Source organism: Monodon monoceros, unplaced genomic scaffold (genome assembly GCF_005190385.1).
Source record: "Monodon monoceros isolate NGI ecotype Baffin Bay Population unplaced genomic scaffold, NGI_Narwhal_1 Super_Scaffold_6, whole genome shotgun sequence".
Lineage (NCBI taxonomy): Eukaryota > Metazoa > Chordata > Mammalia > Artiodactyla > Monodontidae > Monodon > Monodon monoceros.
Genome location: NW_021703783.1, coordinates 42,967,369 through 42,990,942, shown reverse-complemented (window position 1 = coordinate 42,990,942; position 23,574 = coordinate 42,967,369). Strand labels below are relative to the sequence as shown.

At 47.5% G+C, this 23,574-nt stretch overlaps 2 protein-coding genes and 1 long non-coding RNA gene across 3 annotated transcripts in view; 2 read left to right on the top strand and 1 right to left on the bottom strand.

Moving 5' to 3' along the window:
- RDH16 (retinol dehydrogenase 16) overlaps positions 1-2,477 on the top strand; it is a 4,105-nt gene extending 1,628 nt beyond the window's left edge. The window contains 6 exon segments of the mRNA XM_029206715.1: positions 370-591; positions 594-627; positions 1,516-1,683; positions 2,260-2,330; positions 2,333-2,404; positions 2,407-2,477. Coding sequence (XP_029062548.1) covers positions 370-591; positions 594-627; positions 1,516-1,683; positions 2,260-2,330; positions 2,333-2,404; positions 2,407-2,477 — 638 coding nt within the window.
- A 2,782-nt stretch (positions 2,478-5,259) lies between these two features.
- On the top strand, positions 5,260-17,381 carry SDR9C7 (short chain dehydrogenase/reductase family 9C member 7). Its single transcript, XM_029206490.1, has 4 exons — positions 5,260-5,595; positions 8,680-8,938; positions 9,593-9,765; positions 16,517-17,381. The coding sequence occupies exons 1-4, from the start codon at positions 5,331-5,333 to the stop codon at positions 16,696-16,698; spliced, it is 879 nt and encodes a 292-aa protein (XP_029062323.1). The 5' UTR covers positions 5,260-5,330; the 3' UTR covers positions 16,699-17,381.
- Positions 17,382-17,571: 190 nt separating this feature from the next.
- On the bottom strand, positions 17,572-22,969 carry LOC114886004. Its single transcript, XR_003791228.1, has 2 exons — positions 22,628-22,969; positions 17,572-18,217 (listed from the first exon to the last, which is right to left on the bottom strand). It is a non-coding gene; the product is annotated as an uncharacterized LOC114886004 (long non-coding RNA).
- Between the last annotated feature and the right edge of the window lie 605 nt (positions 22,970-23,574).

Sequence of the window (23,574 nt, the reverse complement as noted above, 5' to 3'; positions counted from 1 at the left end):
CGTCTGCAAGGACAACATGGACTGTGAAAACTCAAAACTTCACCCTCCAAGTTCCAGACTATGGACCCACTAGATTTCTTCAGCCTCAGTCCCTGCCTTCATCCAATCTGGGGTGCTTGCCCCTTGTCACCAGGCAGTGGGCTGGGCGTGAAGACTGAGTCAGGAGGGTGGTGCACCTTCTGTCCTCCAACCGCTTACAGGGTCTGGTCTCCCCAAACCCGCAGGCAGCATGTTGGTCTCTGTTCCATCCGTTCCCCCTGCAGCCTCTCTCCTAAAGTCCTCACTGGGTGGAAGGTGACTTGGAACCTCTGTTGGGTCCTCACTCACGGGCCCAGCATGGTGTTGCCCTCTCGCCCTCACTGTTCCCAGGACTTTGGGGACTGGTGAATACCACCACCATCTCCATGTCCACTGCACCCAGTGTGTGGCTGACCAACCAGGACTTCATGAAGATACTGGACGTGTACCTGTTGGGGGTGATCAAGGTGACCCTGAGTCTGCTGTCCCTAGTGCGGAAGGCGAGGGGCCGTGTGGTCAACATCTCCAGCGTCACGGGCCGCGTGTCCCTCTGGGGTGGAGGTTATTGCATTTCCAATATGGCATGGAGGCCTTCTTGGACTCCCCCAGGTTATGGCCTGCGACAGAGACCCTCCCCCCCACCCCCTTGGTCCTTCTGCTTCTGTGCTTCTGGGGGAGCCTTTTACAGGGAGTTCCTTTCATCACAGACTTAGAGTTCTTTTTTCCAGAGCTTTCTCTCTTGCTTTTGCCAGGCATTCATTGGGAAGCTCCCTTCTAAGTTCTTGGTGTCAGGATGGACTTGGCGACTGTAGAGTTTGAATGAACTTACTCTGCCCTGGAAGTTGGCCCACACTCAGAAAGTGAGGTAGAATTGTCACCGATATAATTTGGCTACAGTGTGCTCCACCTACATTACTGCTATGATATTAGGTTGGGGGAGCCTTGTTTGCAGTGTAACCCCATGGAAGCAATTAATCAAGGAAAGTAATTAATCATATCAGCAGTAGAGACCCTACTGGCTGCAGGGCTGAGGATGGCTCTGAATATGGGGCAGGGAAGTGATCCCAGGTAGGGAGATGCATTTTAAGGTCCAGTTACACCAGCCCAGCTGATAAATGGCCAGGCAGTAGACTGGTTAGGATAGGGGAGAGAGGAAATTGAGTATGAAGGGGATAAAATATAAAAAGCCTGGTGATCATTTGGATGTGAGGGGAATATGAGGAGATAGCACTTAAGTGGTACCTTGCAACTCAACTGGTAGGATTTAGAAGCATAAGCACATGTATATAAAATATTTGGAAAAATATTCAAACTCTATACAGAATAACAACATCATAAGATTTCTCCTTCTGGCTTTTCTGTACTTCACAACCTCCCAGAGTTTCCTGCTTATCGCACTGCAATCCTGTATTGGTGTCTTATTTGTGTGTGTGTGTTTTTGTGTCTTGGTTTATAAAAACTCTGAAGTCTTTGCCCCTCTGCCTGCCTCCCTTGCAGGAAGGAGCTCTCCTACTTTGGGGTGAAGGAGGAGATGATCGAGCCTGGCTACTTCAAGACCTTTGTGACCAGCCCTGAGGCAATTTCTCGGGGCCTCCAGGCAGCATGGGATCAGGCCAGCTCAGAGGTCAAGGAACTCTATGCGGAGACATTCCTGGCCTCAGGTGAGTGAGTTGTGGACCTTGGAGAGAGAAGCAAACCCTTGTCTGGAAGCCTGGGTCCATCATTAGCACCTCCTCCAGTCTCAGGTCCATCCTCCAGGCTCTGACTCACCCACACAGTGGGCACATGAGCTCCATCCCCAGGATCCCATGTGGTCAACTGGTGACATAAGGAAAGGATCCAGGCTTGGTAAACCTGGGAACCACTGTCTCATCTGAACCCCTTGTTATTTTGGGAGGAAACTGAAGCCAGAGAGGATAGACACCTGTGGACTCATGGCAAACTGACTTTAGAGCAGCTGGTTTTCATGTGCTTAGGTTTCTAGTGTTTATAGAAAGATCCAATTTATGTATTGGATATTCTCAGAAGTAGAGCCAGAGGTCGCTTAGCGTGGAACAGTTGTTCCTGGGGTAAGAATTTGGGCGCTTCTTGGAGAATTTGAATGGATTAGTTTGGGACATGAGTTTGTGGGGGTGGGGCAGGGGGAGGGCAGGATTTCTTAGAAGGTTCCTTCCCATATTAGAGCTGTGAATTGGAAAGGAGGGATGTGGAAGTATATAAGGAAACTTTCATCTTGAACAGACATCAAAATAACTGAAAATATTTTGAAAAACTGCAAGTTGAATCTCTGTCCTTGGTCATGAACTGCGTGGACGTGCTCTGACCACCTGCCACCCACGCACCTGATGATACTCACCTGACTGGGATGTCAAGCTCATCTACTTCCCAAGAGCTACATACCCTCCTTCCTGATGGATGCCATGGTCTACTGGAGCTCCTCAAGGGCCAGGGCCCTGTGAAGTCAAGGTTGGGGTGTATGGGAGGTCTATTTGGGTTGCTGTGTGAGGGATGATGCTTCAAGAGAAGGGAAAAAAGGTGGAGGGAGGGAGCTTTCCAGTCTCTAAGGTCATGCAGCTCATCCTCCTCCTTATCTCTACTCCAGGCTTCTTCTGAGGCTCTGGGGATATTAGGAAGAAAGGACCAAGTTTTGCAGCTGAGGAACAGGGAGCCAATAGCACACATCGGTGCCCTGGTCCTTGAGCAGCCTCTCAAGGCTCTGAGCCTCATGGCCCTCCTGCCACCCTGAGGAATCTGCACTGTTTGGAGGGTGTGAGCCGCTGGGAGGGGGCTCAGCCCCACCTGCTCTACCTGTGTTCATCTCCTCAGAGTGTGCCTTCGTTTCCTCATCCCACAGGATGGAAATGGCCTGGAAGAGGCAAAGGGTCCTCTCTCCACTGAAAGTACCTGCGAGCAGGGGTTGGGGATGCACAAGGCAACCACCAGCCTGACCCATCAGCCTCATGTGCCAGCTGAATAAGGAGGCCATTCATCAGAGTGGGCATCATTCTCAGTCCTAGGAGAAGAGCCCTCTGCGTGGTCCTGCAGCCCTCCCAACCCCCATTCCATGGCCTGCATTTTTCTGATGTTGGGAGTTTGAGTCCAGGGAAGTGCTGCTTGAGCCAGCAGTCAGCAGACAGGCCCATGAGATGGTGAGTCAGGCCTAGGCTTGCGCTGGGACAGTTCCAAGTCATTCTTTTTCAGGTCTAGAGACAAAACCCTGGATCTCACCAACTGGGACTGTCTGAAGAACTGGGACACTCCTGGGCCTGCTCAGCCCTTGAGTGACATTGTCTGACTTCTTCCAGCCAAGACTTCCTTGTTCACTCACCAAGGAGGCAGACAGACTTCTGAGATGCCTCCCAGACCCACTGTAGGCAGTGCTGTGCCTTGGGGTGGGTATGAAGTAGGTGAGGTTCACCTCCACCTCCCACCTCCTACCTCCATACCCTGCAGGCTTTGGGTCTGCTCCCCAGGGCTGGGTCCATGAACTGACCCCCACCCCCGCTACTCCCACCACCCTTGTTATAGAATGGCCAGACTCTCTGAGATTTGTGGTGACATTCTGGAGCTGACTAACCTTGGTAGATAGATAGCATAGAGCAGAGAGACGCATTCTTTTCCCTTCACTCTAGAGAACTTTGTGGCCCCATTTCTGTGTCAGACCCTCTAGACAGCGAAGGTGTAGGCAGTTGTCCCGGGTCCCTCAGGATGAGCCTGGGCTCTTTCCTCAGGCCTGTTCTGAGAAATGGTGACCCTAGAGGTTTATCCAAAGATAAACCACAAACTCCAGCATAATTCTGTCCCCATATTTTATGCAGCCCTGGGCATGGCCCCTCACTACTCATACCTCTGTCTCATATCCTTGCTTCCTTTTCTTTACTGGCTTCCCTTCTACCTTTCTGTGTGTTCTTTGCCCCATTGCCTGGAATCTCTCCCTTCCCTCCAAGTCCTGACCCTGAGAGTTTTCTAAGTCCCTGACCCCAGTCCTCTGCTCTTCCCATATGTCATCCCCTCTCAGGGCCAAGGACTTGGCCCCAGGCCCTTTCCACAGCTGCCCAGGGAATTCATGAGCCATCTTCATCATCTGGCTGGACCTCAGTCTCAGTGACGCTCATATCAGAACTCTCTCTTCTCCTGCCTCTCTCCCTATGCTCAAAGTGTCTCCTCCTGACTTTTCTTGACACCTGTGGTTCAACCTGTTATCAGAATCATTTTGACTCCTGGCCTCCCTTCCCTCTGCGTTTTCCATGAGCCACTGTGTCAGTTGACTTTACAGTCCCTTCCTTTCACTGACATCACCCCCCTTCAGGCTCCTCAGCTCACCTAGTGTGTATCTGGTCCTGGAGGTAGAAGAAAAATTCTCACTGGGGGCCCTGCCCGGGGGAGCTTATGTGTCCTTGGTCCTTGACTCCCTCCATTTGCCTGGTTGCTGGTTGAGGGGGGTGCTGGACCCGCTTGGAGTGCTGTGGGGACTCCTCATTGGTGACCTGAGCATCACCTCCCCAGGACCCAGGCCCTGAGCCCCTCAGGGGTTTCTGCTTTCTGGGAGTTGGGGCCTCACATAACCAGTTTCCCTTAAGTGGGGGCCTGCTGCCTCTGACCTCAGGACAATGGAGGCACATCCACCCTGGGGCAGACCCTTTATTTCTCATCATCTCTCGCAATGGAGACTCACCTAAGGACAGAGAATTCCAAAGAGCTGATAACCTGGAATTCATTTCTCTTGGGGTTTGGAGGGCACAAAACCAATTTTGTTTGTTTTGCGTTAGTGAATTTGTCTTAATTTTTCCACCGAAAATAACAGTTACATTTCTTCACATGCCCGCATTCATGACAAAGGATTTTGATCCCTGGGCTGGAAGTGGGGGATTTCCAGGAGGGTCCTCTGGGCTGAGTCCTCCTTCCTTCTTTCCTCTGCTCAGACCACCCAGGTGAGCCGCTTCTCAGCACTAACATCACCACTGTGGTTTTTCCCATCCTTGGCATCTTCACCCATTAGGGCTGGGGGAGACAGAGAGGGAGCCACCAGGGCTGTCTGAAGTGACAAAGCTTCAGGTTGGACTTGAATTTCTTGCATCTAGGCAAATTGGCATGGTGATGCATCCACCTATACAAGTTATAGAGTGGCTCACCCAGCGGCCGTGCATCTGTCGCCGGCAGCAGAAGGGAGGAGAGCTCTTCTCAACAGGCTCCAGCAGACTGGGGATCGGAGGACCAGCCTCTCCTGCTATCTTCTGAGCCCGATTCTTCTTGGCCATCACCTCTCCCCTCTGCTGTGGCGCCTATCACGGACCTCTCCTTTATGTACTTGTATGTTCAAGAACTGCAATCTGGTCCGCAACCTCTCGGACAAGTACGTCTTCATCATGGGCTGTGTCTCGGGATTCGGGAACCTCCTGGCCACGCAGCTGGTTGATCGGGGCATGCGGGTGCTGGCTGCTTGCTTCACTGAGGAGGGGGCCCAGAAGCTTCAGCAGGTTACCTCCTACCAGCTGCAGACCACCCTATTGGATGTCACCAAGACTGAGAGCATCAAAGCAGCAGCCCAGTGGGTGAGGGACCAAGTGGGAGAGCAAGGTGGGACGAATTGCATTCTTTGGCTTTCTCAGTTTATCCTTCTTTTTCTCTCTTTCTCCCGCAGGTATCTGAGAGTTATCAGGGACCCTGTTGTTCAGATGGGATGGGAGAGGTGATGTAGACAAAGGGGCCGGGCCTGTAGCTCAGTGGGATTGGACCTGTTGCAGGGTTTGGACTGTGCACATGAAGAGGTGATTTCCCAAGGAAGTTTTCTTTCCCAGAAACTCAGAGGGTTAGCAGGGTTTGGGGGAGGTTGCGCTAGAAGTTCAGGGAGGGAATATGCATTCCGTCTGTCGGAAAGATGGAGTTGCCTCACTGGGACTTTGCTAGTCCTAACTCTCAGCTCCTATAAAAATGTGAGCACGTCTCTCGTCGGGATCAGGCTAGGGGGAGGAGAGAGGGAACATGAGGCTGGACTCCCTGAGTGGGGACGTCTGTTCTCCTTGACCGTGTCAGGCTAGACTGCAGGGTGGGGAGCGAGGTCTCTCCTCTTCCTCATATCATGATGGATACCAGGTTGACCTAAGGGTAAGTGCCTATGTCAGGGTGCCTGCTCTTATTGGGAAAGGAGGCTGTGGGCTAAGGATGGACTAGGACTGAATGGGGACCCACCCAGGGATCTTCCCACACGCAAGATGTAGGTGTAGGAATGGAAGAATAGGGTGGCTCAGTTGTAGAAGGAGCAGCCTGGGGGAAGTCCTGACTCCTGAGGGAGCTAATCTGGGGACTGTGCACACGAGTCAGGGCAGGAGAGCTCTGGGGCCCAGAAGGGGCAGACAATAACTCTTGCTTTATTTTCCTCCTTGGCATCTACCACTATCCAATATTCAATATATTTTACTTATTTTTCTTATTTATTTTCTATTTCTCCTGCTAGAATAAAGCTTCTAGTGGGGCAGGTGTTTTTCCTTTTATTTATTATATATCCTTGGTGCTTAGAACAGTGTCTGGCATCTAGTAAGGTGCTCAATAAATATTTGTCAAATGAACTAAGTTATGAATAATTCAGCAAGAGTCAGTTTCTTTCTTCAACAGGCTGTCTCCGCCCAGTGCCCTACATTCAGCTTTGAGCCACTTGTGTTAATGACTCACTGGGTATATTAATTAGTTTCCTATTGCTGCTGTAATAAATGCACACAAAGTCGGTGGCTTAAAAGAGCACAAATTTATTACCTTATAGTTCTGGAAGTCAGAAGTCCAAAATGGGTCTCACTGGACTAAAATCAAAGTGTTAGCAGAGCTCTAGGGAAGATTGCATTTCATCGCCTTTTCCAGCTTCTAAAGGCCTCCTGCATTCCTTGGTTCATGACCTTCTTCATCTTCAAGGCCGCAAGGTTGGGCTGAGTCTTTCTCAGGCTGCCATCTCTCTGGTTCTCTGTCTTCTGGCTCCCTCTCCACTTAGAAGGACCTTTGTAATTATATTGGGCTTGCCAAGCTAATCCACGATAATTTCCCCATTTTAAGGTCAGTTAAGCAATTTAAATTTCATCTGCTACCTTAATTCCTCTTTCCCATGTAATCCACCATATTCACAGGTTCCAGGGATTAGTATGGGGACATCTCTGGGGGGCCATTGGGCAACATCTTTGGTCTAAGAAGCACTGGGAAATGGGAGGAAGGGATACTTGCGTGCTTTCTTCTTGCCCCTCAGAGTGTCTGGACATGACAAGTTGGCATGACCCTAAAGCTGTTCACACTGTTTTGAAAGTTCTCTAGCTCTCTTTGCAGAAAAAAGAAAAATTAAAGTTGTCCTGGTTTGCCAGCAGGCAGAGCTATTTACCAGGGATGATCAGAGGTGGCAGCGGGACAGAGACCACTCGGGTTTTACAGCCTTTGGGTCTCAGCAGCTCATTTCTTCCACTGTAAGACAAGAGTCTCCCCTAGCTGGGAAGGCTCTGAGTCCTGCCAGCCAGTTGGTCTCCTGGGGTCTCTACTTGGAGGAAGGCAGAAAGATAGGATGGGGACACAGCTTGTGTGGGGACCCCAGGCCTAGGGGAAGGGGTGAACCATGATTGGTGTTTACATCTAGACCTGCCCACGTGTGTGTGGAAGAGTATCTTGAGGCTACAGAGGCCAAGGTGGGGTAGTGAGGTAAGGGGAGGGAAAGGGAAGGAACCCCAAGCCCGTCCCCCAAGTGGAATTTTACTTGGAACCTCAGTATGTAAGACAAATGAAAATTGAGGTTCTCCTGCATCTCCCTTCCTTATCAGGTTCTGGGGTTCAGCCTGAAAGCTCTCGGCACTGCAAACCACAGGTTGGAAACAACTGTCCTAATCCACTCAACAATGAACCTGAGGCCCAGGGAAAGGAAGTGACCTGTCCAAGGCTGGAGGTAGAACCAGGACTAGAACTTGAGGCTCTTCAAGCCTGGCTCTTGCAGAGCTGAATGACAATACCTAGCAATATTTCTCTCCATTTATACCAACTCAATTTAAATATCTCAAAGGGAGCCCTTTTCACATTTTTCCAAAATTATTTTATTTGAATGTCTTCTGTATTTGTTTATAAGTCTTATTTATTTCTTCTCTGGTTTCTGAGATCGTTGAGGATTAAGACCGTGTTTTGTTCATTTAATGTCTCTAGCACCTTCCTCTGTAACTGACAGATGCATGAAATGAATGAATGTGTGAATGGATGAATGAATGAATGAACAGAGTAATTTTGGTAATGTGTGAAATGGAGTTGGTTTCTTACACTCAGGTGAACAGAGAGGGGGAAGCATGATGGGGGAAGGAATTGAAACATTAATTCATTGGTATGAAAATGAGATCTCTTTTCCCAGAGCCAATAGCTTAGATGCTATTAGCTAAAGCCTGGATTGTAGCTGGTACAGTGTCCAGCTAGCTGGCAGACTGTGTGAATCAGAAAAACTGCCCCTTTAGGGAAAACCCATTAGTAAAAGGCCCATGTTCCTTTGGGCTGTCATAGCTCCCCGCCCCCACACTGCCAGACTGGCTGTCTTGTGCCTTGTGACATGCTCAACCATCCTCAGCAGCCCTGAGCTGGGGGGTCGTGGACCCTGGTGCTTTTCCAGAGACACTGCTGATTTTTGTCTGGTTCTCCCTCCCTCCACTGTGCCCCCAGGCCTCTGGGCCCTGGTGAACAATGCTGGTGTAGGCCTGCCCAGTGGTCCCAATGAATGGCTGACCAAGGAAGACTATGTGAAGGTGATCAACGTGAACCTGGTGGGACTGATCGAAGTGACTCTCCATAAGCTGCCCATGGTCAAGAAAGCCCAGGGCAGGGTCGTCAAAATGTCCAGCTCTGGTGGCCATGTGGCTGTCATTGGTGGCGGCTACTGCGTCTCTAAGTTTGGCGTCGAGGCCTTCTCTGACAGCATCAGGTGACTGGGCCCAGGTGCCAAACCATTCAGGGTAGGAGTTCTGGGGGTTTCACCTTAGGAAGAGAGGGCTGGGTGGGGGCACCCTGTGGGCAGGGGAGATCTGGAGAGAAGATGCTGAAACAGTAGCAGGAGGAAGGCTAGACCTCCAGGGGCCTTCCTCAGGGACCCAGAGAAGAGGAATGAGAAGAGGTGGGGTGGTGATGAGCAGCCTTCCCTTGAGCTGTCTCAGAATAAGCAACACGCTGCTTGGGCCTGTGGGAGTAGGAGGGAGAGTCCTCCAAACAGACGGAGAGGTCTGGGGGCAGATGTGCTGTGGGCAGCCCTCTGAGAAGGATGCAAGCCTTGCATAGATCCCTTCACTCCTTTGCCACCTAGGCATTGGGGGTGGGGCTGAGTGGGAGGGACCTGGTCGGAGCAAGGCTTTGGTCTAAATTCCTCCCGGCTAGGCTTGCCTAATGTGAATTGTCCAGAGACAGGCTTGGGAAAGGGCTTATTTGCATGAAAGCCATGCTGGGCCTGGTGCAGGGGTGGGGGGCACACCTCCAGGTTCCTGATCTCTGGAGATCAGCTCCTCTAGAGGTGTCAGAGGTGACTTTCCCTGATGATCCTTTGTCATCGTGGAGTCCCAGACTGAGTCCAGCTCTTCTTTCCCAGGCGTGAGCTCCACTACTTTGGGGTGAAAGTCAGCATCATTGAGCCGGGGAACTACCGGACATCCATTCTGGGCAAGAAGGACCTGGAGGGCATGGAGAAGAGCACGTGCAAGCTGTGGGAGCGGCTGCCTCAGGAGACCCGCGAGAGCTATGGAGAGGAGTACTTCCATATCTGTGCGTTCCCCAGGAGAGAAAGGGATCTCTGAGAGGGATGGAAAGGTCTTGGGGGGTCACTGACCCACTTTCATTTTACAGATGATGGATGGAGGCTCAGAGGGGTTATGAGCCCAAGGCCACACAGCTGGTGGCAGAGCTGGGATTTGAGAACTGCTGGGGGAGTGACAAAACCATAGCTGCGGGGAGATGGGGGTGTTAAGAGAGATGCTGCCCCCCCGCCCCTGGCACCTGCTTTCCCCCCAAACATCCGTATGCAGGTGAATCAGGTGAAAATACACTGCTATGAGTACAGAGAAGTTATTAAGAGCACAGCTACTTGAGCCAGACTGCCTGGGTTTGAAGCCTGGCTCTGCCACTTACGGGCTAGGAGGAGACTTTGAGAATGTTACCTAGTCGCCTTAAGCCTCAGTCTTCTCATCTATAAAATGGAGTTAATGATAGTGCCTACCTCACAGTGCTGCTGTGAGGATTAATGTCTGTGAAGTATCTCTCACGCACTAAGTGCTTGTCAAATCAGTAAAGAGGAAAATCACGCGAATGTTTTAAAGGAAGGGGCTCTCTTTCTCCCTGGCCTAAGGGTCTCCTGTGAATCTCAGGTGTTTCTGGAGAGTAGAGGAGGGACATCACAGCTGTTTACTATACTGTCCCAAACTCACAGTTTGGGGAACTCTTCCAGTTTGAGGGATGCACGGAGCCCCCACCATTGGAGAACAAGAGGAGGGGTGGCCTGCAGGTGCAGCGGAGGAGGGATTGGCCAAAAGACCTGGTGGAGTACCTTGTGGTAGGAGGGAGAGGCCTACTCTGAGGACTGGGCGGCCCCACATTCACTCAGAGCATCTAATCCCAAAGCCAAGCCAGTTGGTTTCAGGAGAGGATCATTCACAAGATTTCCTGCTTCTCTCCATTTCTCCCTCCAAGTGCCTGGAGGCGGAACAGACCCTCAGGGCCACCCTTGAAGCTGCCCTTGTGTGGGACAGAAAGGTGAGGCTGGCATTTTTCTGGCTCAGGAGGTTCCCTTGGTCCAGAGTGAAGCAGCCGGCTCTCAGCCCCATCCTGCTCCATTTGGGCCTCAGTGGCCTAGTCATATATTTCCCTAAGCCAGATTTTTTCCCTCTCTTTTACTTGACTTCCATGAACATCCCTGAGAGGCAATTTCCTGTTGTGGTTTTAAGCTCTTAGACTCTGAAACTAGGCTGCCTGACTGTAAATTTCATCTCTCCTGCTTGCCTTGGGCCAGTTGCTCAGTTTTCTCATCTGTAATGGGTTATAAAAATTAAATGAGTTAATATATAAAAAGTGCTTAGAATATTATCTGCTTCCTGGTAGGAACAATTTGATTTAAAAGTTTGTTGTTTTTATCTATTACCAGTGTAACAGAGAAAAAGAGCATGGCCTCCTTTTCTCTAGTACACTGGTACCTGCGAGCTGTGTTGCAAAGAGATATTCTTAACTAGCAATCATCCAAAGTGATGAATTTTAAACATATACCCAGAAACTCTGAATGGGCTAAATATAATCACTCAGTTAAATTAATGGCAGGTATCTAACTGTCTGGGGGGCAGGGGTGGTTATTTTAGTGAATTGCTCTCCTAGACCTCATACATCCACAGAGTAAAAAGCCAAGACACCATAACTTAAAAACCATAACAGCCATTTATTCACCTAATGCGCATTTTATTGAGAGCCTACCGCATGCCAGGCACTGGGTAGAGCCGGGGGTGAGAGTGGACAAAACAGCAGGGCACACAGCTGGCTGCCTGCAGCTTAAGGCCCAGTGGAGGAGATAGATCTTAATAACAACACACACATTTAGTGACAAATGTGGATAATGACTATGGGAAGAAACACAAGGCCATGAAAAAAAGAATAGGGTTGGGAGTGGGGCCCCAGTTTAGATTATGGTGTAGGGAGGGCTTCTCTGAGTTGACTTTGGGGAAGAATAAGTTAGGCATTGTTGGAAAGTGGATAGGCAAGAAAGTTTTTTCAGGAAGGCCCTGAGGCACTGAGTTCCCTTAGAGGAACTTTAAAGATACCAGAGGGTGGGGAGCAGTGCAGGGGGAGCAGAAGAGACCCAGGATAAATTAGAGCATCAAAGCACACTGAGGATTAAGGATGTGATCTGATTTGTGATTGGGAAAGCCTGCTGTGGTTGCTGCAGTATTCCAGGCTACACATGTCGGTGGTTTGGGCTACAGAGAAGTGGAGGAGATGGAAAGAAGTTGATAGATGCCCGGTGTGTATTAGACCTCCTGGTACTGGGAGGGAGAGAAAGCCATCCAGGACGAGTGCTAGGTTTAGTTCAAGAAACCTGATGGGTGGAGGCATCATTCATTCATTGATTTAGGGAAAAGTCAGGGAGAAGTATTTGGAGAAGTATTCCTTGGGGAAAGTAATCTTTCAGTTCTGGTCATATTAGAATTCTGTGAGGAGAAGTAAAAAGTTCTGAGGATCAGTTAGGGCTTTCTCAGTTACAGGTGACAGAAAATCCAACCCAAATCATTTAAGCAGAAAAGGGATTTCTTGATGCTTATTACTAAAAAGTATAAGGATATGGGCTTCAGGCACTGCCTGATCCAGTCCACAAATGATGTTCTTAGGATCTGCTTTCACCCTATTTCTTTTTTTTTTTTTCAGTACTTATAGATTTATTCAGGCCTGTTAGAGGTCTTAAAGTAACCAGGAATTGCAATAAATATTTGAACAGAGGGCTGGATGTTTCAAATGCTAAATAAATCGATAGAATTAGAGCTAATACACCAGCTGTGCTAATCCATGTGACTGCCCTTTGTCTTGTGCTCTCTCAGCTGACACTTGTCCTTTACAATCCAGCTGTGGTAAACCCTCCACTAGCTGAGGAAAGCTCTATTTTCATTTCAAATCACCCTATTTCTTGGCTCTGCTTCTTCTGTACTAGCTTCAGGCTTACAGCTCTCTCCCCTGTTGGTGGGGTCCCATGGCTGCAGCATCTCCTCATCTCCTCCCAGGATAGTCCTTTCCGGTAGCTCCCCCAAACGGTCTAAGATTTACTCTGACTTGGTGGGCCAATGATGGCAGGAGCAGAGGGAATTGCAGGATGTACTCAACCCTGAGCCCATCACTGTGCCTGGGGAAATGTGAAGCTCTGATTGGCTCAGGCTGGGTCATGCACTCTACCTAGACCAAAGGACTCAGAATGGAAGAGGCATGGATTCCCAGAGAGAAATCTGTAGCTGTTGCTATAAACAAGGGGAATAACTGTTTGGGGGTTGGGGGGAGGATAATATATATTCCCTGTGAGCTTCCCCTAAAACTCTCAGTTAGCAAAGAATGATCCAAATTATTTATGGGGTCACTATGAGGCTGGGGTGAAACACAGACTCAGCCAGCATCTGGAAACCACAAAGACGTTTTCTAAGTAGCTCAATGCAGGCAGAAGCTGGAGAGTCTTCAGTGAGGTCCCTAAAAGAATGTGTAGAAAGACGAACTTCCTCTGAAAACCACTGTTGAAAAGCTGATGTTCTTCAGAAGAAAAGTAAGGGTTGGGTTATAAAATACTATAGGCTGATTCATCTGTAGTTCTCTCCATGATTTCAGAGGAAAATTTTTACGCAGACATTTGACTACTTTTAGATAAAAATTTTCCGAGTGATCATACTCTAATTTTTACTTCAGTTTTACTAGTGTTTACTGGGATACACAGATGAGACAAAAATCTCTAGGAATCTAGAAGGGGAGGTCTGAAAGCAAGTATAACGCCACACAAATTGTGCAACAATGGACATGCATACAAAACAAAGCAACAACTGAGCCTGTGCGTCTGGAGCCTGTGCTCCTCAACAGGAGAGGCTGCGACAGTGAGAGGGCCGCGCACCACGATGAAGAGTGGCCCCCGCTCGCCGCAACTAGAGAAAGCCCACGCACAGAAACTAAGACCCAACACAGCCATAAATTAATTAATTAATTAATTAAATGACGTAAATTTTAAAAACAAACAAACAAAGCAACAGTACAGGGACTTAATTCTGCTGTCACAAAAGCCTTCACAGAGGTGACCATTGGTGTCCTAGTGAGTTTTGAAGAATAAATAGGAGTTCACCAAAAGGGAAAAAGATGGCAAATGTTTCACAGAGAGAAGAGCACGAGCAACAGTTTGGAGACCTGCCATAGCACTTGTGTGCTTTCGAAGGTGGTGTGGATGCAAGCTATAGACGACAGTAGTCTCTCTAACCGTGTTACACAACTCTCTATACTTCAGTCTCTCCACGATAAAGTATAATAATTCCTCTCTCGTGGGTTGTTAGGAGAGTTAAACAAGAATGTAAAGTACTCAGCTCAGCCATATGATAAGGGCTCAACAATCTTAGCCATCGTTATGACTAGTCTGGCCTGAGTGTAAAGTGTAAAGAGGTGGGCATGGGGATGAAGCCGGGAGACGTTACGAGTCGGATAGTAGAAGACTTTGATGGCTCCAATAAGAAGTGTGGCTGCAAAAAAAAAAAAAAAAAAGAAGTGTGGCTCTCATCCTGAAGGACTTTGGAGAGCCTTTTATTAAATGGCTCTGAAATGACCTGATCAGATTTGTGTGCCGTGGGAAGAATGAGGGTGGAGACGTGAGACCAGCTGGGAGGCCACCTCAGAAACGCAGTGAAGGACCGACAAAGGCATGAAGTGAAAGGTCTTGGGCATTGTGGGAAGTATGTATGTATGTGGGGTAGTGTTGGGGGTGGGGCAGGTGCTGTGGAGACAGACTGAAGAAATATTTAGGAGTGGTCACAAGCACCACTGGACACGAACTCCAGCAAGCTGTTATGGCCAATCAAACCGGCCCCTGGCTTGTGAATCCGGGAACAGGCCAGGTATCTTGGAGTGATTTTTAGCTATCCCCAAAATAGAACCATATTGGAAATGGCTAGTTAATAGCAACCTAACCTAGGCACATTCCCGAAGAAGCAGCACACAGAGTCACTGGGATAAGCATGTGAACAGGACACAGTGCTCTGGTCCTCACAGAGCACAGCCTGGCTAGTTAGCATACTTCGCAGCAACACAGCCACCTGCCAAGTTTCTTTCTTTATCTCAACCCTGCCAGGGAAGCCACCAAAAATTCCCCTTTTAGTCCCCTTTCTTCCTAGGGAGGGACTAGGACTGTTGGGTCCATACTGAGTGCCAAAGCCTAGTGCCTGCTGTTTCATAGACTTTATTTTGCTGAATTCTCACAATAGCACAAACGTTTCCTGGATGCCCAAATGCAAAGCCTGAGTTCTTCCTCACCGTCCAGGAGACTGACAGGGGCTAAAGGGTACCCCTGTCTCCCTCAATCCATGTCTAGCTGGGTGCCCAGCACAAAGCAGGAGTGCAATAACTATTTGAGAGAACATGGAGAGGATGTGCCTTAGACTATTTCAGAGTCTCAGGCAGTTTCTTCCACCCCATCAGCTTGTGGGTCCAAAGCCATCTCATCCCATCAGCCCACACAGCCTTCCCTGCCTCTGAGGGAGCCGTAACCCCGAGCTTCATGAATGAGTCCTTTGACACTCGCTTCCCCGCCTGGAACCTGCTGGGGGTGGACTCTGTGTCAGACCCAAGGACGGAGCACAGAGCGTCGGATTCCTAAGACATTACTGCTCTATAGACAGCCTGGCTTTAAGTCAGTGTGGCTCTTTTTGGGACCCCTAATATGTAGTTTACCTCTTTTCACTGCAGTAGTTTTCTCTTTAAGAAACAGAAGGAGTTCCTCGGAGTCGGAGGGGGGGGTAAAGCATACTTGAACGACACCGTTCTGCCCTCACCAACTGCCCACCAGTGTCCTGCACAGAAGGGGTGACTTCTCTGCCTTCCTGGACCACCCCCAAGTCAGGCTAGCTTTTGCTTCCTCTTTGTTTTCAAGTTCTAATCCCTTATCACGAAGTCTGACTCTCAGGCACCACTTCCTCCTGAGTCCTTGGGGCGCTCAGTGAAATATGAGTCCCACTGAGCTACCCCCTTCCCAGAGTCCTGGGGTGAGGGTGCAGGTCAGGGCTCCCTAAGCGTATCGTGTGGCTTGTCTCCTATCTGTGTGGTAAGCTACAGCAGACTTGGACCCATGTCCACACCCGTGTGTACCATGCTAACGGAACAGCCCCTCACATTTGCTAGAGCCTTACAAGGTACCTGTCTGTGCCTTAGCTCCTCTGAGCCCCATAATGACCTTATGACCAAAGCAAAGGCAGTGTTACTATTTTTTAATAACATCTTTTCCCTGCATGCTTTTGTAGAAAATTTGGAAACTCTAGGTAGTCCACAGGAGGAAAAAAAAAAACCTCCAGCGACTAGGAATATCACCAGACAGACAGTATTTTTCCTTATTTCCTTCCAATTTTTCTGTGCACTTATATTCACCTGTTTTCTCTCCTCTTTCCTCCACTGTCTACCCTGCTATTATTCATCGTTATTATTCTCTAGGGCAGGTATTATTATCCCCATTTTATAGATGATGATAGTTTAAGCTCAAAGTCACACAACTAATAAGTGGCAGAACTGGGCACAGTTCTTCTCATTGCTAGTCTAATGCAATAGTAGGAATTTAATTCACAACTATTGAATTCGGGAAGAGAAATAAGATTATTTATAGGGTGTTTGTTTAAGGGGCGACCTGGAGCTTGTGAAATCTGCCTGAAATGTTAGATCAGTGGTCTGGTGAACAAGGAGCTTGGATGGAATTCAGAAGAAACAATCTTTAATGAAGAATAATAGAGCCTTTTATTTTTCCCCCTCTTGTACCCTCAAACAGATACTGACAAGTTAAAGAACACGATACAGCTGGCAGAGTCAAGGATCAGTGAAATCACTAACAGCATGGAGCATGCTACTGTTTCCCAGAACCCCCGCATCCACTACAGCCCTGGCCTGGATGTCAAACTCCTCTACCTCCCCTTGGCTAAGTTTCCCACCCCTGTGACAGATTCATCCTGAGGCGGTACCTTCCAAGGCCAGCAGACAGTGTCTGACCTGGGGAAGCCCAAGGGGTGGTCAGTGGAGTATGGAGGAGGGGGGGGCGGGAGAAGGCACTGTAGGGTCACATGAGGGGGTATCAGATGTTCTGGGGACACCTTGCTTGGCTGACACTCTACCTGTTGGTGGTGAATTTATGGATAACTTCTAACAGAAAGTGTTCCTACTCACTGGGGCCTCACAGAAACCTGAGGGGGCCTTTACAGGTTCAAAGACCTGCAGCCTGGCCCCAAGAACATCTGTCACCCAATCAGGATATGGCTTTTTCTTGACCTGGAGGAGTCAAGGAGAGGAAAATCAGCTCCTGCTGAATCATGAACCTCCCTCAGTCATCACCACCACTGGGAAATTTTGTGGGATTATGTAGCCCACAGGAGAACTCAACCACTTTCCTCTCGTGTCTCTAAATATGCATTAACCTTATTCACATAAACCATTATTTGAAGTATGTAGTAGGACAAACAGGGAGTGCAAGATTATATCACGCAAAAGTTTATCATAGTATTTTCTCTCTCTTTTATGGATTTCTGTATCCATAGGTGATTGGGGCTCACATGAAGTAACATTCATTTGTTTAATCACCATTGATTAATTCTTCAACTATTACCTGAGTGCCTACTATAGACGAGGCACTGTGCTCTCTTTTATGGATTTCTGTATCCATAGGTGATTGGGACTCACATGAAGTAACACTCGTTTGTTTAATCACCATTGATTAATTCTTCAACTATTACCTGAGTGCCTACTATAGACGAGGCCCTGTGTAGGTGCTAGAAGCATACAAATATGGTTGAATCACGGTCTTGGTTTTTCACTCTTTATTTTGTGGTTTTGTTTTTGTATTTTAGCACAATATCTAGTAGCAGAGACAGGATAGCGATAGAAGAAACAGAAATCAGAAAATCAAATTTTTGGAGCTACGAGGAACACTAGAGTTTATCTAATTCAGTAGTTCCCCAACTTGGCTGTGTATATCATAATCACCTGGTTAATTAAAATACAGGTTCCTGGGCCTTGGTGTTAGAAAATCTGATTCATTAGGCTTGGGTGGGGCCCAGAAATCTGTATTTGTCAAAAGGACCTAGATGATTCTGATGCATCTGGGCACTTGGAAACTGCTGATAGTCCCATAGGAGTAACTAATGCTCAGAGGAGGAAGTGACTTATGGGAGGTCCCCTAGCATCATAGCCTTGACAGAACTCAGGTGTTTAGATTCCCAGACTAGGATTGTAGTTACAGGAGAATAAATTCCCGAAATTAGTAACATTGTCAAAAAAGTCAGGAAACGATGGGCTTCCCTGGTGGCGCAGTGGTTGAGAGTCCGCCTGCCAATGCAGGGGACACGGATTCGTGCCCCGGTCCGGGAAGATCCCACGTGCCACGGAGCGGCTGGGCCCGTGAGCCATGGCCTCTGGGCCTGCGCGTCCGGAGCCTGTGCTCTGCAACGGGAGATGTCACAGCAGTGATAGGCCTGCGTACCTCAAAAAAAAAAGTCATGAAACGAAATTATTATTCTTTAAAAATCCTTAAACTTCTGAGCCATATGAAGTTCTATTGAAAAGACTTTTGATCTTGAGGAGTGATCACGTAATAAAGGTCAAATGTGAATTTTTAAAATTAAAATGTCTTTAGTTGGTGTCTCTTCAACATCCAGCTGAACTTGAAAATAATTAAATGTAACTTAATCACGTCTGCCGAAGACCCCTTTTCCAAGGAAGGTAACATTCACAGGTTCCAGGGATTAGGGTGTGGACGTATTTTTTGGAGGGCCACCATACAACCCACTAAGTCTGTTATTTGCATCACGTCTATTCCTGGCACCAAATTCTCTGTATCAGGTAGGATGCATTGAGCAGCAAGTAACAGAAAAGTCAACTCACATTGGTTTAAACAACAAAGAAAAAGTTAGGGCAGGACCCCATAGCTAAACGATAATTGCATCATCTTTCTGCTGCTTTGCTCTGGCATCCACAGTTTAGTCTTTACCCTAAATCCAATTACCTTTATTGTTGTGGCACGACTGCCAGAATGGGAACTCTGTGCTTCCTCATTCACAACTTATAAGAAAAGAGAGAGCCTGTCTTTCCATGATGCTAAAGATTTAGGAAGTTTCTTTCCCAGAGCCCTCACCGAGGCTTTCCTTAAATCTCATTGACCCAGGGACTTCCCTGGTGGCACAGTGCTTAAGAATCCTCCTGCCAGTGCAGGGGACAGAGGTTCGAGCCCTGGTCTGGGTCATGCCACAGAGCAACTAAGCCCGTGCACCACAACTGCAGAGCCTGTGCTCTAGAGCCCGTGAGCCACAACTACTGAGCCCTTGTGCCACAACTACTGAAGCCCATGCACCTAGAGCCTGTGCTCCGCAACAAGAGAAGCCACCTCAATGGGAAGCCCATGCACCCCAATGAAGAGTAGCCCCTGCTCACCGCAACTAAAGAAAGCCTGCACATGGCAACGAAGACCCAACAATGAAGACCCAATGCAGCCAAAAATAAATAAATAAATAAATTTATATTTAAAAAAAAAATCACATTGACCCAAATGAGACCTGGATGGCTTAGGTTTGTCCATCTGTGGACCAGTCACTGACAAGGGGGTAAATTGCCACGAATTGTTTAGACTAATCACAAGACAGAATGGGAATGTTGGGGAGACAGTCACAGTGCCTATTGCCCTGGAAAATTCAAACCTCAGACTCCATGCTATTGAGAAGGTTAAATCTAGGTCAAAAATAAATTTTCTTTGTTGAAGACACAAAAATTTACTAGGGGGAGTAGCCATACTACCTATAGCTAGGCAATATTTTGAGATACTAATTTACACATTTTCATTGCTCCTTGGTTTCTTATTTCCCCCTTCCCCACTCAAGTAGGGAGCCGATTTGGTACTTCTTTACCTAGGGTGAGATATCTAATGGAATAGAATAAATACATTTCTTGTACTTTCTCCAGATTTAGTTTCCCCCAACCTTAATATCTTTAGAGAAATTATAGGATTTAGGGAAAGAAACAAAAGGGAATGTGTCTTGTGGGTTTATACAATGTCTCAGAGAAGCAGGGCCTCTCCCCTAAGACCAGGAGATTCACTTTGGTGAATTCTGATGAGGGAAGACCAGGGTTCACTTTTTGGTAGTATGTTGGGGAAGTGGCAAGACTCAAGATAGTCCCAGCTGCATTGTGTGTTTAGGCACATGAGACTCTGGGTGACCTCACAGAAGACACATGTGTCCCACCATGGCAGGAAGGCAGTAGAGATTCATCAGATATAAAGGGCATGTAGGGACTTCCCTGGTGGCGTAGTGGTTAAGAATCCATCTGCCAATGCAGAGGACACGGGTTCGATCCCTGGTCCGGGAAGATGCCGCACGCCACGGAGCAACTAAGCCTGTGCGCCACAACTACTGAGCCTGCGCTCTAGACCACAAGCCACAAGTACTGAGCCTGTGTGCCACAACTACCGAAGCCCGCAACCTAGAGCCCATGCTGTTTAACAAGAGAAGCCACCGCAATGAGAAGCACGCACACCACAACCAAGAGTAACCCCTGCTTGCCACAACTAGAGAAAGCCCGCACACAACAATGAAGACCCAACGCAGCCAAAAAAAAAAAAGGCACTCTGCTTACTTATATTTAAAAAAAAAAAAAGGCATGTAGACTGGAACAACAAACATTTTTTTTTTAATTTTATTTTATTTATTTATTTATTTTGGCTGCGTTTTGTCTTCGTTGCTGCGTGCGGTCTTTCTCTAGTTGCAGCGAGCAGGGGCTACTATTCATTGCAGTGCGTGGGCTTCTCATTGCAGTGGCTTCTCTTGTCGCAGAGCACGGGCTCTAGGCACGTGGGCTCAGTAGTTGTGGCTCATGGACTCTAGAGCCCAGGCTCAGTAGTTGTAGCACACGGGCTTAGTTGCTCTGCAGCATGTGGGATCTTCCCAGACCAGGGTTCGAACAAGTGTCTCTGCATTGGCAGGCAGATTCTTAACCACTGTGCTATCAGGGAAGTCCTGGCACAACAGACATTTAAGAGGTAACCTATGCAGATAGAAGACTTAGTTTTTTGCTCTGAGGGCTATTCCCCCACCCCATCATTAATAGTTGAGGTAGTTTTGAATTTGTGGACCGAAATTTATAAGTGCTCCAATTTTACATTTTAGTTTATTTCATATTAGGATCACAACTTTTCTTATATAGCTTTTGTATTTTCCTAGAGTTTTAAATTGACTTTCCTTTTCTTATTCACTTATTCAGCCTCTTAATCAAATTTTTCCACATTTTTTTTTTAAAGCAGAGAGGTAATGTGATCTGATTTAAATTTTTTAAAGATCACTGTAAGGGCTCTTTGGAGACTGAAATGAGGGGGCAGTGGTAGAAGTAAGGACACCCTCCAGAGACACCATTGCATAATCCAAGCAAGAAATTATTGTTACCTTAGGTTAAAGTAGTGGAGCAAGGATGATGAGAATGGATGAAATCAGTGTATAATTTGGTGGTAGAACCATTGAAGGATTTTAATCAGTTAGTCTGAATAAATTCAAGAAGAATTTACTGTGCTCTTACTGTGTTCTGGGCATAGTTCTAAATGCCAGAGTTATAGTGGTGGACAAGACAGACAGAGCCCTTGCCCTCAAAGAGTTTCTATTCTGATGTGGGGAGGAGTTGGGGAATAGACATATAAAGAAATGAATGAAATAATTTTATATACTGATAAATGTCATGGAAAAGAGAAAATATAGCAATGTAATTAATAGAAGACCAGGGAGGCTGCTTACCTTTTGAAACAACCAGTTATTGAGGCAAAATTTATATATAACAAAATGCATCCTTTAAATTGTAAAGTTTGATGAGTTTTGACATATGAATATACCTGTGCATCCACCATTAGTCAATATATAGAACATTTCTCTCATCCTAGAAATTTCCCTGGTGCCCCTTTGCAGTTCATCCTCCCTCTCCTCTGCCTTAGCTCCAGATAACCACTGACATGCTTACTGTCACTATAGATTCATTTTGAGGCTACTTACTTTTAAAGAAGATAATTTTGCTGCCCTTGAGGAATGAGTTGGTATGAACTGGACTGGAGGGGTACAAGAGCAGCAAGACTAGAGATGGTGAGAGAAATGTAACAACAAAATCATAGAAATAATAATAATTAGCATTTACTGGACATTCACTCTGTCCCAAGCACTGTGTTTTCCAAATACTATCCATTTAATTTTTATTTAACCCCTGCAACAAGCCCTGTGATTTTATCCCTATTTTATAAAGGAGGAAACCAAGACTCAGAAAGTTAAGTGATTTGTACAAGATTACATAGCTAATGGGGTTTCCCTGGTGGCACAGTGGTTAAGAATCCGCCTGCCAATGCAGGGGACATGGGTTCGAGCCCTGGTCTGGGAAGATCCCACATGCTGCAGAGTACCTAAGCCCGTGCACCACAACTACTGAGACTGCGTTCTAGAGCCCGCGATCCACAACTACTGAGCCTGCGTGCCACAACTACTGAAGCCCGCGCACCTAGAGCCCGTGCTGTGCAACAAGAGAAGCCACCGCAATGAGAAGCCCACGCACCACAACGAAGAGTAGCCCCCACTAGCCACCCCTGCTTGCTGCAACTAAAAAGAAAACCTGCGCACAGCAACGAAGACCTAACACAGCCAAAAATTAAATAATTAACTAATTTTATAAAAAGATTACCTAGCTAATAAATGGCAGAGAGGATTCCAGTCCCTGCCGTTCACCACACACTACAACAGCAAACACTTACATAGTGGTTACTGCATACCAGGCACTGTTCTAAGCACTTTAATATTCACAACAACCTTGAAAGAAGGATATTATTATTCAGTTTTAATGAGGAAGAAACTGAGACTCAGAGAGGGTCATTACATACCTTAAAAGTAACTGGCAGAGCAGGTCCTTCTATTTCTGAATACTATTCGTTGAGCATGTGCTTAATTTCACCCTGGGGAGCACCTCTGTCCACACACATTTGTAGCAAGGTTTTCTGGCCAGCAGCTGTGATGTGGCTTTTGCTTCTGTTTCCATAAACCTTCTGAACCTCTTCTAGCCAGACTTGCATGGGCCTCTCTTCCAGCTCTTTCCCCATGAAAGGAGGGGAGCCTCTGTCCTCCATGGCCTCCTTTTCCCCTATGGGGCATGCCTGCCTTTCCCCTGAGCCTCAGCTGTCTGATCTCCTGTCAACCTCAACTCAGAAGTGATGGGAGGTGGGAGGACAGAGCACCATCCAGAGTAATTGGGGCTTGCTGGTCACTGAACTATTGCCTGGCCAGAATATTTGAGATATTCTTGAGCAACAGCAGTGTAAATACTGCATCTGGACCAGAACAAAATGATACAGAGAATTTTAATGCCAAACTTGGAACAATAACAAAATGGTCCTTTTGGAATTTCTGACAGAGGAACAGGAGGAGTGAAGATTTTTTTAAATTGTGTGTGTTTATTTAATAGTCAGGGACAAGTTTCAACCAGGAAATGAATATGAACTGCAAGTAAACAATCTTCAAAGGCAGAATTGAGACTCCACTTAGGAGACATTTCAGAGGGCTTTGTAGGTAAGGAGAGAAATGCCAACTCTTCCAAGGTTGCCGGGAAAGGAGAGATCTGAATTTCTCCTACTGAAGGAGGAGGAAAACTCCCCCAGGGTGTTCTTCCATCTTCTGCACTGATACCTGCGAAGACCAGTGAGGGGTGAGCCACCTCCAAGACAACTACGACTTAATTGTGGCATGTGACTCAGGCTTTGGGAACCTGCTGGCCAGGCAGCTGGACCTGTGAGGCTTGAGGGTGCTGGCTGCGTGTCTGATGGGGAAGGGGGTG

Bases quoted from the DNA above. Each gene is read 5' to 3' on its own strand.
- SDR9C7 (XM_029206490.1), top strand. From the start codon at position 5,331: ATGTTCAAGAACTGCAATCTGGTCCGCAACCTCTCGGACAAGTACGTC. The intron at 5,596-8,679 runs GTGGGACGAATT...CTGTGCCCCCAG, and splicing joins GGACCAAGTGGGAGAGCAAG to GCCTCTGGGCCCTGGTGAAC. The intron at 9,766-16,516 runs GTGCGTTCCCCA...ACCCTCAAACAG, and splicing joins AGAGGAGTACTTCCATATCT to ATACTGACAAGTTAAAGAAC.